Source organism: Pteropus vampyrus, unplaced genomic scaffold (genome assembly GCF_000151845.1).
Source record: "Pteropus vampyrus isolate Shadow unplaced genomic scaffold, Pvam_2.0 Scaffold242, whole genome shotgun sequence".
Classification (NCBI taxonomy): domain Eukaryota; kingdom Metazoa; phylum Chordata; class Mammalia; order Chiroptera; family Pteropodidae; genus Pteropus; species Pteropus vampyrus.
The window spans coordinates 112,114-126,394 of NW_011889023.1; the positions used below are offsets into that span (position 1 = coordinate 112,114).

The following is a 14,281-nucleotide window of genomic DNA, read 5'->3' on the forward strand; positions in this document are numbered from 1 at the left end:
GTTTTACCACCCTGGCTGATAGGAACATGAACTATTCCCAGTGTAAGCTCCAGGGAGTGTTCTTTACAATTTTTCTGATGGTTCTTTCTGAGTTTTGGTAGTTCCTCACACACGTATGCAGATTACTATTCAGCCAAGGTCCTGAGTGGATGCCTTTATTACATATATCTGGAGCTTTCTCTCTTTGTAGCTCCTTCCTTCCCAGTACTGTGCCCCACAATATTTAGCTGCCTTGGCTTCCCCAGACTCTGAACTCTTCACCTCAGTGGGACCACCAGACTCTATTGAGTTCCCTTGTCCCGTTCTGAGTCCTGGAATCTCTCTAGCAGTGAGTTGAAGTATTTGTAGGGCTCATTTCATTTGTTTCCCTTCTCAAGAATCACTGTTCTGTCTTATTGTCCATTGTTTGAAAGCTGATTTTCATATCTTTTATTTGGTTTTCTAGTTATTTAAAGCAAGAGATTAAAACTAGCCCCTATTCATCATGGCTGGGAAGTGGAAGTTCAGCTTAGCATATAGTAGGTAATTGATAAATGCTAATAATAAAATTCTTTTAAAACGAATCACTCAAATTTTCATTGAGGAAGTTATTAAGGAGAGTGATATTAGAGCTTCATATCAATATTGTATAGATCTTTAGGCTCCCCCCCCCCACCTTTTTTTGTTTTTAATCTCAGTTTTATTAATAAACTAGTATGGTAGTCTGGGGATTTTTAAATTAAAGCTTTGACATTTTTAGAATATTACTATCCAAATTTTGTTTCTAATGCTTTTTGAACTTTTTAGAAATGTCTTAAAAATTACATAGTTGGTCTAAACAATATTATATTGCTGACTTAGCACTTTTAATGATTTCAGTTATTAATGGGCTTATTGTATTTTTATGATACCTTTTAATCAGATTTTATTAAAATCTAAAATCTAACTCATTGATGAAATATATGACCAAAAAGGTTAGAGATGAGAATTCTAACAGAGTATATAAGTGAGATGTAACTTCGAGATGGAAGATACTGTAACTGCTCTGAATCCTGCACAGAAGTAATATCTAATTTGTGCGGAGGGTTTTGAAAACCTTTCTTTCAATGCAGTTAAGGGCTTATTAACTTTTAATTCGTATGTAACCCTCACATTTCTGTGTTATTCACTATTTTCCCCAGTGATGTGCAGAAAGACGAAGTTATGGCTGTCAGTTTTGCAGGTGGCATCAAACTTGAAATGGTTAATATACTAATATTTTGCCCTTGAGTTTTAAAAGATAAGTACTGAAAACAGTAAAAATATAGCTTAGTAGCAACACGTCAAAAATTTGTTGAAACAACTGTGATGTGTTTGCCAGAAACCTAATTGGGCATTATAGTGCATCAATAGAATTATAATGTATGGAACTGGTTAAAAAGTAGTAATTCCTAGCCGTTGTTATATTGGTCAGATCATTTATAGTAGTGTGTTCAGTTTTTGGCACCCAACTGAAATATGATAAAGTTTAAGAACAAAGTCAAATACTACTTTTTCTGTTACTGCATCCCATAGTTACAATGATTTTTTGTGTTCTTTGCAGTTGTGCTACATATTGTTTATACTTCCTTTTCTCTTATTGGATCTGTTAATTCTTTGCAGGTGTTAATTACTTGGGTAGGGACTCAGTCTTATCCATCTTAATATTTAACAGAGCCCTCATGAAATGAGACAAATGTATTCAAAGCATAGTGTTAAAGGAACTGAATATAAATAATAATTAAAGGATTTTTTACTGCATAAGAGAAATTTTCAACTATTTGTGAAAAAGTAATTATGTGTTCCCTATATGTGAAAGCTACTGGTAGAGTTTGGAAGAATAATCTAATAAAGAATTAGAGAAAAGGGCAGTGGATATTTTTAACATTCTAAAAAGTCAATATAAATAAATTCATATGTCTTACATTAGGAAAATATTAGCTAATAAAGCCTGATTGATCATCAGTATAACTCGTTTTGGTCTGCGTTGGAATGTAAAATTTTGACAAAAAAGTTGACACCTTCATTATTTGAAGTATTTGTATCATACTTTTTTCCACTTCTTTTTTTATTAAGTTTATTGGGGTAACATTGGTTAATACAATTATAATTTTCAGGTGTACATTATAATTTGACATCTGTATATTCTATTGTGTGTTTTCCACCTAAAGTCCATTTTCCTTCAGCTACCATATATTTGAGCCCCTTTACCCACTTCACCCTCCATCTACTCCCTCTATGCTTGACCTCCTTTAATTGTCTACCCCTCCTCCCCCACCCCCTACACTCTGGTAACCACTAGTCTTATAGTCCATGTCCATGAGTCTCTGTTTGTTTCTCCTGTTCATTTGTTCCTTTTAGGTTTTTTTTTCCCACTTATAAGTGATATAATGTGATTTTCAGCTTTTTCTGTCTGGCTTATTTAGGTTAGCATGATTATCTTGAGGTCCATCCATGTAGTTGCAAATGGCAGTATTTCATCTCTTCTTATGGTTGAGTAATATTCCATTGTATATATGTACCACAGCTTCTTTAGCCAGTCATCTATTGTAGGACACATCATTTGCTTCCATGTCCTGGCCACTATGAATAATGCTGCTATGAACGTCGGTGTGCAAGTATCTTTTTGGATATGGGTTTTAAAGTCTTTCTTCGTTGTTGTTAATTATTTATGCCTACAGCCCCTGGTCTTCCTAGGTAGTCTCCCATCCAAGTACTAACCGACCCTGCTAATCTTCCAAGATCAGACAAGAACTTGTTCAGGGTAGCATGGTGGTAGACCATGGACTGTGGCTCCACTGGGGCGCGAACCCAGGACCTTCTGCGTGTAAAGCAGACATGCTAACCGCTACACTATGGAACCACGTCCGAGTTTTCAAGTCTTTGAGGTAAATACCTAGTAGAGGATTGCTGGATCATAAGGTAGATAAATTCTTAGTTTTTAGAGGAACCTCCGTACTGTTTTCCATAGTGGCTGTACCAGTTTGCAGTCCCACCAGCAGTGTATGAGGGTTCCTATTTCTCCACATCCTCTCCAGCATTTGTTACTACTTGTCCTGTTGATTATAGCTACTCTAACAGGTGTGAGATGGAATCTCATTGTGGTTTTGATTTGCATTTCCCTAATAGCTAGCGATGTTAAGCATCTTTTCATATATTTGTTGGCCATTTGTGTGTCCTCTAGAGAGAAGTGTCTGTTCAGGTCCTCTGCCCATTTTTGATTGGATCATTTGTTTTGTTGTTGTTGTTATTGAGTCATATGAGTTCTTTATATATTCTGGATCTTAGGCGCTTGTGGGAGGTGTTGCTTGCAAATATATTTTCCCATTCAGATGGTTGTCTCTTAACCTTGTTGACGATTTCTTTTCCTGAGCAGAAGCTTTTTAGTTTGATGTAGTCCCATTCATTTATTTTAGCTTTTACTTCCCTTGCTTTGGAAATCAAATTCATAAAATCCTCTTTAAATCCAAGGTCTTTGAGTTTAGTTAATATGTTTTCTTTGTGCATTTTATTGTTTCAGGTCTTATATTCAGGTCCTTAATCCATTTTGAGTTAATTTTGGTGTGTGGTGATAGACAACAGTCTAGTTTCATTCTTTTGCAGGTGGCCTTCCAGTTTTCCCAGCACCATTTATAGAAGAGGCTTTCCTTCCTCCGCTGTATGTTTTTGTTGAAAATGATTTGTCCATACAAATATAGATTTACTTCTGGACTCTCGATTCTGTTCAACTGGTCCGTGTGTGTGTTTTGCTGCCAATACCATGCCGTTTAGATTACTATCCCTTTGTAGTATAATTTGAAGTCGGGCAGAGTGATGCCTCCAGCCTCATTCTTTTTTCTCAAAATTGCTTTGGCAATTAGGGATCTTTTGTGCTTCCAAACAAATCTGATGATTTTTTGTTCCATTTCTTTAAAAAATGCCGATGGGATTTTGATGAGGATTACATTAAATCTCTATAATGCTTTATGGTCATTTTAACTATGTTGATTCTTCCAACTCAAGAACACAGAATATCTTTCCATTTCTTTGTATCTTCTTCGATTTCTTTTAATAAGGTCTTGTAGTTTTCATGATATAGGTCCTTCACATGTTTCGTTAGATTTATTCCCAAGTATTTTATTCTTTTTGTTGCAATTACAAAAGAAATTATTTTTCTCACTTCTTTTTCTCACTTGTTTTTTTGTTATTAGAGTATAGGAACGCTATGGATTTTTGAACATTAATTTTGTATCCAGAAACCTTATTGTATTTGCTTATCGTTTCTAGTAGTGTTCTTGTGGAATCTTTAAGGTTTTCTATATAGAGAATCATCTGCAAATAGTGACAGTTTGACTTCTTTGTTTCCTATTTGGATGCCTTTTATATCTTTCTGTTGCCCGATTGCACTTGCTAGGACCTCCAATGTTATATTGAATAACAGTGCTGATAGTGTTGACAGCCTTGCCTTGTTACTGATCATAGAGGGAAGATTTTTAGTTTTTCATCATTAAGTATAATGTTGACAGAGGGTTTGTCATATATGGCCTTTATTATGTTAAGATCCTTTCCTTCTATACCGATCTTGTTAAGTGTTTTGATCATAAATGGATGCTGGATCTTGTCGAAGGCTTTTTCTGCATCTATTGATATGATCATATGATTCTTTATTTTTTAATTTGTTTATGCGGTGTATCGCATTAATTGATTTGCGTATGTTGACATCCTTGTGGCCCTGGGACGAAGCCCACTAGATCGTGGTGTATAATCTTTTGAATATGTTGCTGTATTCGGTTCGCTAGTATCTTATTTAGGATCTTTGCATCTGTGTTCGTGAGGGATATCATGAACATGTAGTTTTCTTTTTGTGTGTTATCTGTACCAGGTTTTGATATCAGGGTAATATTGGCCTCATAAAATGAGTTGGGAAGTGTTGCCTCCTCTTCGATTTTTTGGAAGAGTTTGAGGAGAATAGGTATTAAATCTTCTTTGAATGTTTGCTAGAATTCACTGGTGAAGCCATCTGGTCCTGGACTTTTACTTTTTGGTAGGTTTTTGATGATTGTTTCAATTTCCATACTGCTGATCGGTCTATTTAGATTTTCCAGTTCTTCTTGATTCGGTCTAGGAAGGTTGTATTTTTCGAAGTACTGGTCCATTTCTTCTAGGTTACAGAATTTGGTATTGTATACTTTTTCATAGTGTTCTTGTATTGTACGATCCTTTGTATTTCTGCGGTGTCTGTTGCAATTTCCCCTCTTTCATCCCTGATTTTGTTTATTTGTGTCCTTTCTCTTTTTCCTTTAGTGAGTCTAGCCGAGGGCGTGTCAATTTATTGACCTTTTCAAAGAACCAGCTCTGTTGCATTTATTTTTTCTATTGCTTTTTTGTTTTCAATTTCATTTATTTCTGCTCAAATTTTGATGATTTCTTTCCTTCTGACTTTAGGCTTCATTTGTTCTTCCTCTTCTAGTTTTTTAAGATGAAGCGTTTGGTTGTTTATTTGGGCTCGTTCCTGATTTTGAAGACAGGCCTGCGATGATATGAACTTTCCTCTTATGATCCCTCTTACCATGTCCCAACAGTTTTGATATGCTGTACTATCATTATCATTATCATTCGTTTCTATGTATCTCTTGCTCTCCCTTTTTATTTCTTCTCTGACTCAGTTATTCTTCAGTAGCATGTTGTTTAATCTCCATGTATTTGTGGTTCTTTCCACTTTCTTTTTACAGTTGATCTCTAGTTTCAAAGCATTACGATCAGAGGGTATGGCTGGCATGATTTCAACCCTCTTGTATTTGTTGAGGCTTATTCTGTGTCCCAGTATGTGGTCAATCCTTGAGAATGTTCCTTGTGCACTAGAGAAGAATGTATAAGCAGCTGTTTTGGGATGGAAGGCTCTATAAATGTCAATTATGTCCAGTTGGACTAATGTGTCATTTAAAGATGTTATTTCCTTATTGATTTTCTACTTGGATGATCTCTCAATATCTGACAGTGGGGTATTTAGGTCCCCTGCTATGATAGTGTTTTGGTCTGTTTCTCTCTTTAGTTCTGTTAGTAATTGCTTTACATATTTCGGGGCTCCCCGATTGGGAGATTGGGAGCATAGATATTAATAAGTGTTATGTCTTCTTGGTGCATGATTCCTTTTATCATTATGAAGTGTCCCTCGGTATCTTTCTTTACCTTTTTGATTTTGAAGTCTATTTCTTCCAATATTAGTACCGCTACTCCCGCTTTTCTCTGAATGCCATTTGTTTGAAATATCAGTTTCCACCCTTTCACTTTGAGTCTATATTTGTCTTTGGAACTGAGATGTGTCTCCTGGAGGCAGCATACGGTTGAGTTTTGTTTTTTGATTCAATCTGCAACTCTGTGCCTTTTTATTGGTGAGTTCAGTTCATTTACATTTAGGGTAATTATTGCAATATGAGGTCTTCTTATAGACATTTTATCTTTTGCTTTCTGTGAGCTCGGTGTTTTCATTGCTTCCTTGTCCTAGTGTTTCTTTCTTTCTTTTTTTTTTTTCTTTTGGTTGGCTTTGTGGGTTTTGCCTCTGGTTCTTCTTGTTTTATGTTATATATTTCATCTATGAATCTGGTGTGTGGTTACCATTATAAATATGAAAAAGATAGTTATATACATATACAGTCATCCATTTTCTTCTGCGTGTGCCTTATCTCCTTTCCCCTTTACGAATTTGGATCTTTGAATCTTCCCTTTTCAGTCATTGTTATCTCAGTTTATCCCTATGTATGCTGAACGTTCATTACTATCTTGCTGTAGCTATTTTCTTCTTATTTAAGCTTATAATGCCCTGTTCTTAGTAAGGGTTACACTTCTCTGCTTCTATTTGCCTGATAGTCACTTTACTCCTAATTATGTATTTTTTGTTTGTTTGTTTTAGTTGAGCTGACATCTTTCAGTATTTCCTATATTGCAGGCCTTGTAGGGAGAATTCCCTCAAGTTTTGAATGTCTGGAAAGGTCTTAATTTCTCCTTATCTAAAGGAGAGCTTAGCTGGATATATTATTCTAGGCTGGTAATTCTTTTCACTTAATAGTTTAAATATTTGATTCCTTTCCTTTCTAGCTTGTAAGTTCTGCGCTGAGAAGTCTGAGGATAATCTAAATGGGTTTTCCTTTCTAAGTTACTGTTTTCTTCTCCCTGGCTGCCTTGAGAATTCTGAGAATTCTGTCTTTATTGTTGATTTTTGATAATTTTAGTAGAGTGTGTCTTGGAGATGGCCTTTTTTGGTAGAGGTAATTGGGCGTTCTGTTGACATTTTGAATTCCAAGCTCCAGCTCATTCCTTAGATTTGGGAAATTCTCGTCAACTATTTCTGGAAATGCTTTCTAGTCCCTGCTCCTTTTCCTCACCTTCGATAATGCCCATTATTCTTATGTTTCCACTCCTGATGGTATTGTCTAGTTCTTGTATTTCTCTTTCATTATTTTTCATTTTTGGTTTCTGTCTTCTTCTTTCTTATTTATTTCTAGATTTCTGTCTTCGATATCACTGATCCTTTCCTTCATTTGGTCGACTCTATTTCCTAAGCTTGGCATTTCATTTTTAAGCTCTTGCAGTGTGCTTTTCATCTCCAGTTCTATTGATTCTTTTTGAGGGTTTCAGTCTTCTTGTTCTGCTCATCTAGGTGTTTTTTCAATTCCTGAAATTGTTGATATGACTCGTTTTGAAACTCACTGAGTTTTTTCAGAAGTACCATTTTGAATTCTTTGTCATTTAAATTGCATATTTCTATGTCTGTAAGCTTACTTTCTGCATAGTTTTTTTTTCTGAGATAGTTTTTCTTTATCACCTTGGTCGTTCATGAGGTTTAATGGACTATTTCTCAGCCTGGGAATTAATGGAAGTGTATTCTGTTGTTTTCCCTCAAGAAGATTTATTATATAAAGGTCTCTCTTTAGCCTGTTGCAAAGAAGGCACTTTTTTTTTTATTTCTAGTAGGTGGCATCTAAGCCTCTTGGATTCCTGCTTTATATAAAACCTTAATAATGACTTTTTTATTTTCTTACAGATATTTTATCATGCTCGCTACTCTCAGTTTCAGTTCCTGTCAGTGTCAGGGACAGTCTAGGCAGTGTTCGCCCAGATTCCCCTGGGGGAGGGGCCCTCTGGGTTGGAGGATGAAAACCTGGGCTCAGCATCGGCTTTGCAACCTGGCTGGCAAAAATTAACTGCTATTTCTCTGCGGGTCCGTCCAGCTTCTCTGCTCTCTGCCCTGATGACTGGGCCCTGCTGCCGACTGCGTATAAGTCCCGGCTCCTCCAGGCCGGGTTGTTACGGGAAGTCGCCACATCTTCACCTGTCCTCCTCCTGCAAGGAGCTCCGGCGGCTGCGCGAGGCAGCTTCTTTATTTCTCCGAGTCCACCGCTGGACACCCGGGGTTCTGACCTATGGTAGCTCTTATGCACAGATCCCACGCTCAGACATGCTGGTGTGCAGTTTGGGTGTTTTTTGTTGAGTTTCAGATGTTCAGCTTATTGTTGTTTCAAGGGGAGAGATCTGGGGATGTCTCTCACTCTACTTTGTTTACAAAATCTTTAATCAGATTTTGAAATCAGCTTTAATTGCCTTTTGAACTAACATTTTTTGCCTGCTCATTTCTGTAAATGTGCATTCCTCTTCTTGTTGCCCATTTTGTTCTTCACCTAGTCTCTCTTGTGGAGGCTGTGTAGCATAGCATAGGGAGTCAGACTTCCTGGGATTCCATGCTTGCTATGTGTAATTTTGGGCTAGTTACCTTTTTTGACTTAGATGATAGCAATGGTAGTTATCTCTCATGGGGTTATTGCAAGGATGAACTGGATTAGAACATGTAAAGGGTATAGTGCTTGACATAGTGTTGAGTGCCATGGTCTCAGCAATTATTAACCACTTGCCGTTATTGCAGTTGTTAATTATTAATTCATAACTTTAGATATTCACTAATATAACAACTTATGACTTCTCCCCCTTCTTGCTTTTATTTTTATACTTTTATGAAGGGAAAGATGAACTGCTGTCTTGCTTTCAGCATTTTTGTTGACATGATCATTGCATATACTCTTCTTAATTTTGCTCATATACTGTTTGCCATTCAGTGCAAGCTGAAGGGAAGGAAAGTTTAAGGCTGTTTTCAGCCCGAAGTGATCTTTTAAACAAAACCATTTTATTAAATAATATATATCTTTATGAGTTTACTAATTAGTATAATTTATCAACAAAAGTAATTTTTCTTGAAATATTGAAATTCTGAATATCTTTTGAAGCATTAAAGCAAAATTGTATTTAGTGTGATTTTAATGTTTAGATTATTTGACATTCCAGTTAAAAAGTGATAACCCAAACATCTTTGGAAAACTTCTTGGTAGTATTTACTAAAGCTTAATACTCTATGATCCAGCTTAATATCTTATGTTTCTTCTGTGTACATACTTACCAGATATGTACATGTGTTCATGAAAAGACTTGTACTAAAATGCTTATAATAGCACTGTTTTAATAGCCCTTACCTAGAAATTACCCAGACGTTCATCAACTGTAGAATAAATTCTAGCATATCCACACAATGTAATACTATGTAGAAACAAAAATGAAAGATCTTCCTAGTACATCTCAACAGGATGGTTGCTCAGCAGTAGAGTTTGGATCTCACAAATACAGTACTGAGAGAAAGAAGTCTAAGAGCACTTACTATACTATCTGGTTCTGTTTATGTCAAGTGTAAAATTTGGCAGAACTAATCTAAGCTGTTAGAAGTTCATGCAGTGACATAGGAGGTGGGGTTTGGAAGTAGTGACTGGCAGGGAGGGTGAAGGGACCTTCTGAAGTGCTGTTAATGTTCTGTTTCCGGATACAGGTGTGTTCAGTTTGTGAGAACTCATCAAGCTGAAAATTTTATTTTGTGCATTTTGCTTTATGTATAGTCATAAAAGCTTTTTAAAAAATCAACATATTTATATATTGTAAACCTACTGCATTATACATTTGATGATAATTGAGGTGCTAGTCTGCATCATTTTTGTCCAGCATCCTTGTTTAATAATCAGAAAATTACAACGACAAAGGGAAGAAGGGTGAGCATCAGTCTCTGAGTCTCCTTGGCATTGGGCTTCCTACATATTGGCATAAAGTGCCTCTGTCAGAAGATAGAGATGAAGAGGATTTTGATCACAGAGCAAGCATCCTTTTAATAAGAAGGGATTGGCCCCGGAGGGTGACTTGGTTTAAGGCAGCACCTCTTGGCCACTCCTATTTAAGAATCCAGAGGTTTCTGCCAGATTAATTGGCAAAGCCCATTAAGCAACCTCGTAGACTTTGTGGATGATGAAACAAAGTAAATTTGCACTTAGGTTTAAGTGACTCACATCTGAGGGAAGAATAGAAATCAATAAGCTATTTTAGCAAGTTATTATTTTTAGCATAGTCCAAAGGAAAGATAATATTTAATAATCTAAGACTTCTTTTTTAAAGACTCCAGTCTATTTTTCATTATGCAAAAAGATTGTTTTTTTGGACTTTTAGCTTATTGTGTATTTTTTAAATATATTTTAAGTTTAAAAATAATAACATACTTGTCGTAACACATTCAACAATACAGAAATGATGAAAAGCAAAACCTTTGTAAAGTTGTACTTGTAGACCCTTTTTTTGTTTTGTTTTTTATTATCCATTTTAACATCTGAAATTGGGATTGTCTTTCAATTTCTGTCCACCAGGTGGCAGTCATGATAAAGCTATCATCACCAGGACATGGGAAATTTGGCCATAGCTTGTTCATGTTGTCTTCACTTCAGTCGAGTAATATATCTTATTAGTACTACATGGTTGAGTTTAATTCTTGTTATAAATGTATTGAAAATAACTGTACTATGTTATTTGTCATTAAAGCAAAAAGTGTGTGTGCGCAGAAAGATGCTGAAAAGGCAGCAAGGTATAAATTTAATGAGTCAAGTAAATATTCATTGTTGGAATGATAACCACAGTTCTATTTCTCTGCAAAGTAAAACCAAACACTTTATAGAATCAAGAAGAGGAACTATTCTGTGAGTAAGTAAAGGTGTGCTGCATTTTATTCCTGATATATATGCAAAAACATTTCTTATCACAAAGCTAAGCAGTACAACTTAAGGCAGGAGAAACTGCCAAATCCTGTGGAATAGACAGTTGGTGTGACTGGTAGACTGTACAGACTATTGTTGAGGCCCTGTGTCATAGCTTTAATTGCTCGTTTCTTCTTATAAATGAATTTAACGATTGTGATCATCGTTTTATGTTTATTCATTGTCTTATGTCTATTGAGATAGTTATTTGGTTTTCCTCTTTTAATCAATTAATGTTATATTTTACATTGATTTATATTCTGATATCAAACTATCTTATGTTTCTGAGAAAGCAACTTACTGTTTTCTTTTTAAATTAATAATTATCTTGTGGACATTTTTTCAATGTTATATATATAGATTTACCTCATTCTTTTTAATGGCTCCATTATTTTTCTATCGTATGAATATACTATTCTTTTTTAAATGGCTGCCTTATTGGTGTGCATGGGTTCAAATTTTTGCTATTAAAAACAATGTAGCAGAGAACATCTTTCTATGTATACCTTTATTTACTCAGGCTAGTGTTTCTATAGAATAAATTCTAAGAATTCTGTGCATTTTTATTGTTTGATAACAAATTTAAAAATTTATTTAAAAAAAGTATTTGCTTGGTTTAGAAAAGTCAGTCATTAACTATACCAACATGCTAATAGTGGTTGTCTTTGGGGTGATGGATTTAGGTGTGATTTTTTTATTTGTAACTTTAATAGTAAAAACAGAACCTACTTTAAAAAAACAGAACCTACTTTAAATGCTTATGAAACCAAACACTACTTTAGAAGCTCTGGGATTGTGAACAATTGGAGGGTAGGAACTGGTGAGTTGCCAGATAGTTCATCTAGCAGAATACAAAACATATGAAGTAAGTTCAAAAGATGTTTATAGAAGAAAGTTGAATTGATTTTTTGGGTTTAACAGAGAAAAAACTTATTACCTTTTCTTTTTCAGGGTTTCTTGATTAACTCAAAACCAGAGAATGCTTGTGAACCCATAGTGCCTCCACCACTAAAAGACAATTCATCTGGCACTTTCATCGTGTTAATTAGAAGACTTGATTGTAATTTTGATATAAAGGTAATGTTTGCTTTTTAAATTTTTTTGCTCTTGTTTGTTTAGTTAGCAACTTAACTACTCCCTTATTTCAGAAAAGATTTAAGTTTCCACAATTTGTTCAGATTAAAAAAATGAAAGGTGTGAGGACAAAAGGAAAATGAGATAGTAAAGGCAAAAAAATACAGGAGCAGGTTTACTTAATTCTTATTCATTTGCTGCAGAATTTATTCTCAACTTTTAGCAGCCAGTACAAAGAGGAAGACACGATCAGTTTCATGATTCACGATTTTAGTAAGATTGACGACAAACAAATTGACTAGATTATAAATAATTACTATTGGTCCTAAGAATTTCCAGGTGGTTGTTGCACATCTTTGAACTGTGATTGAATAGTGGAGTCTTGCTTGATTTAACCTGGGAATGGAATAATTGAGTTTTAGTTTTATGCCTTCACCCTTCCAGTTTTAGTACTACACCTATACCTATATCTATGTTGACATTGGGATTTCTCTAATTTAATAAGCTGACCCTGTCACCTGTATAAATTTTGTTGCTCTGGAGTGGGTTAAGCTGACATTCAGGCAGTAAACACAGTTTTGGCCATAGGACCTCCCTCACTATCATTAGTGCTATTCTAAAGATGTATTTTTTTGATACTTTTAATACTGTCTTTACAAATCTGTTTTTGGATTGGCCTTAGCAGAAGAGCCACATTGAGGCCTGTATCAAATAAGTTTTTATGTTACTTTTACTTTACTACCTGAGACCGGAGTGTCATATAGTGTCTCGCATGTATCTTAGAGAATAGACACAGGATATTGTTTCACATACTTTCCATAGCATCAAGGAAAGGCTGCCATGATTTCTGTTTCTTTCATTTCATGAAAAAAATGATACATCGATGATAAACTTATTAAAGGAATAAAATAATAACTGTAAAGGGATCTGAAAATGTAGAGCACTTTGTAAATGATAGTGTTACTACTGTACATAAGTTCCAAATCTGAACTCTCAATTGCCTTTAAATGGGAAATAAATTAGAACTTGAAGTCCCATGTAGTAGATTTCCTTCTCTTCAGTTATGTTGTTTATAGTAGTTTGAATTTAAAACATTTTAAAATTTGATCTAAAACTAAGCTATAATTACAGATCATTGCCACAAAAATGAAATATTATTGTAATATTTTATTTCTGGCCTCTAAGAGATTAAAAATAAACTAAATCTGCTGATTCTAAGGTTTATTGTTCTATAATTCTATGTAATTTTTGGCTCAGTTCAGTCTTTAGTAACTGGAAACCAGAATATCTTTTTAGAAAATTTTAAATTTTTTTGTAACTTTTTTAGGTGAGAATGGGAGATGGTTCACTGCAGAATTTAGGGAAATACTGTCATTGAGTATTTTTGATGGTGAAAACACAACTCAGGAATGAATAAGTAGGCATGTTAGTCCTTTTATTCCTTTAATGGGTCTTCATCATGAGTCCTTCTAATGGAGCTTTAGGATTCACTCCATCTTATCTCTTTTCACTTCCTGCCTTGAATTTTATGTTGCAGCCATACTGCCTCCTTGACGTCTCTCACCTTGCTCTGCCATGGTGACTACACCTTTGTGCCTTTATATTTACTATTTTCCTTGCTCAAGATCTCTGTCCAAGACTACCTTTACCACCTCTATTTCTGACTGTTTCATCATTGAAGTGCTAGTTGAGGATGTTAACTCCTCTGGAAGCCTTACTTTTTTTTCTACTCTCTCTGGCAGAACAAATCATTCCAGCTTAATGTACCACCCTTCCACTCTGTAAATACCTCCTTATTGCTCTATCACATTATTTTTTTCACTTATATGCGACTTCACTATGTTTAGAGTGTATGTTTTAATTATATTAATATATCTCATTTGTATCATAGTGCATAGTAGGAGAACAATAAAGATTTTGTTAAATCAAACTATTATATAGTGGTAAGCCTTCTACTTATGTGCATGATGCATTCTTTAAAAATACGTACGTATAAAAAAATGTAAAAACATTTCATTTGAAGAGTTTCATCTTAGAAAGGAAAATGTTAAAAATTTCCTATTATCTCTCACAATGTAGACATAGTTTTAATGGGTAAAGTTCTAGTCCATCGTATATGTTCT

The 14,281-nt window shown here is 34.9% G+C and overlaps 1 protein-coding gene across 4 annotated transcripts in view; it reads left to right on the forward strand.

Moving 5' to 3' along the window:
* Positions 1–14,281, forward strand: part of RNF13 (ring finger protein 13) — a 142,999-nt gene that overhangs the window by 49,349 nt on the left and 79,369 nt on the right. For all 4 annotated transcript variants that reach the window (XM_011374230.2, XM_011374228.2, XM_023519968.1 and 1 more), the window contains one exon: positions 12,036–12,161. In XM_011374230.2, coding sequence (XP_011372532.1) covers positions 12,036–12,161 — 126 coding nt within the window. The remainder of the gene's footprint in view (positions 1–12,035; positions 12,162–14,281) is intronic.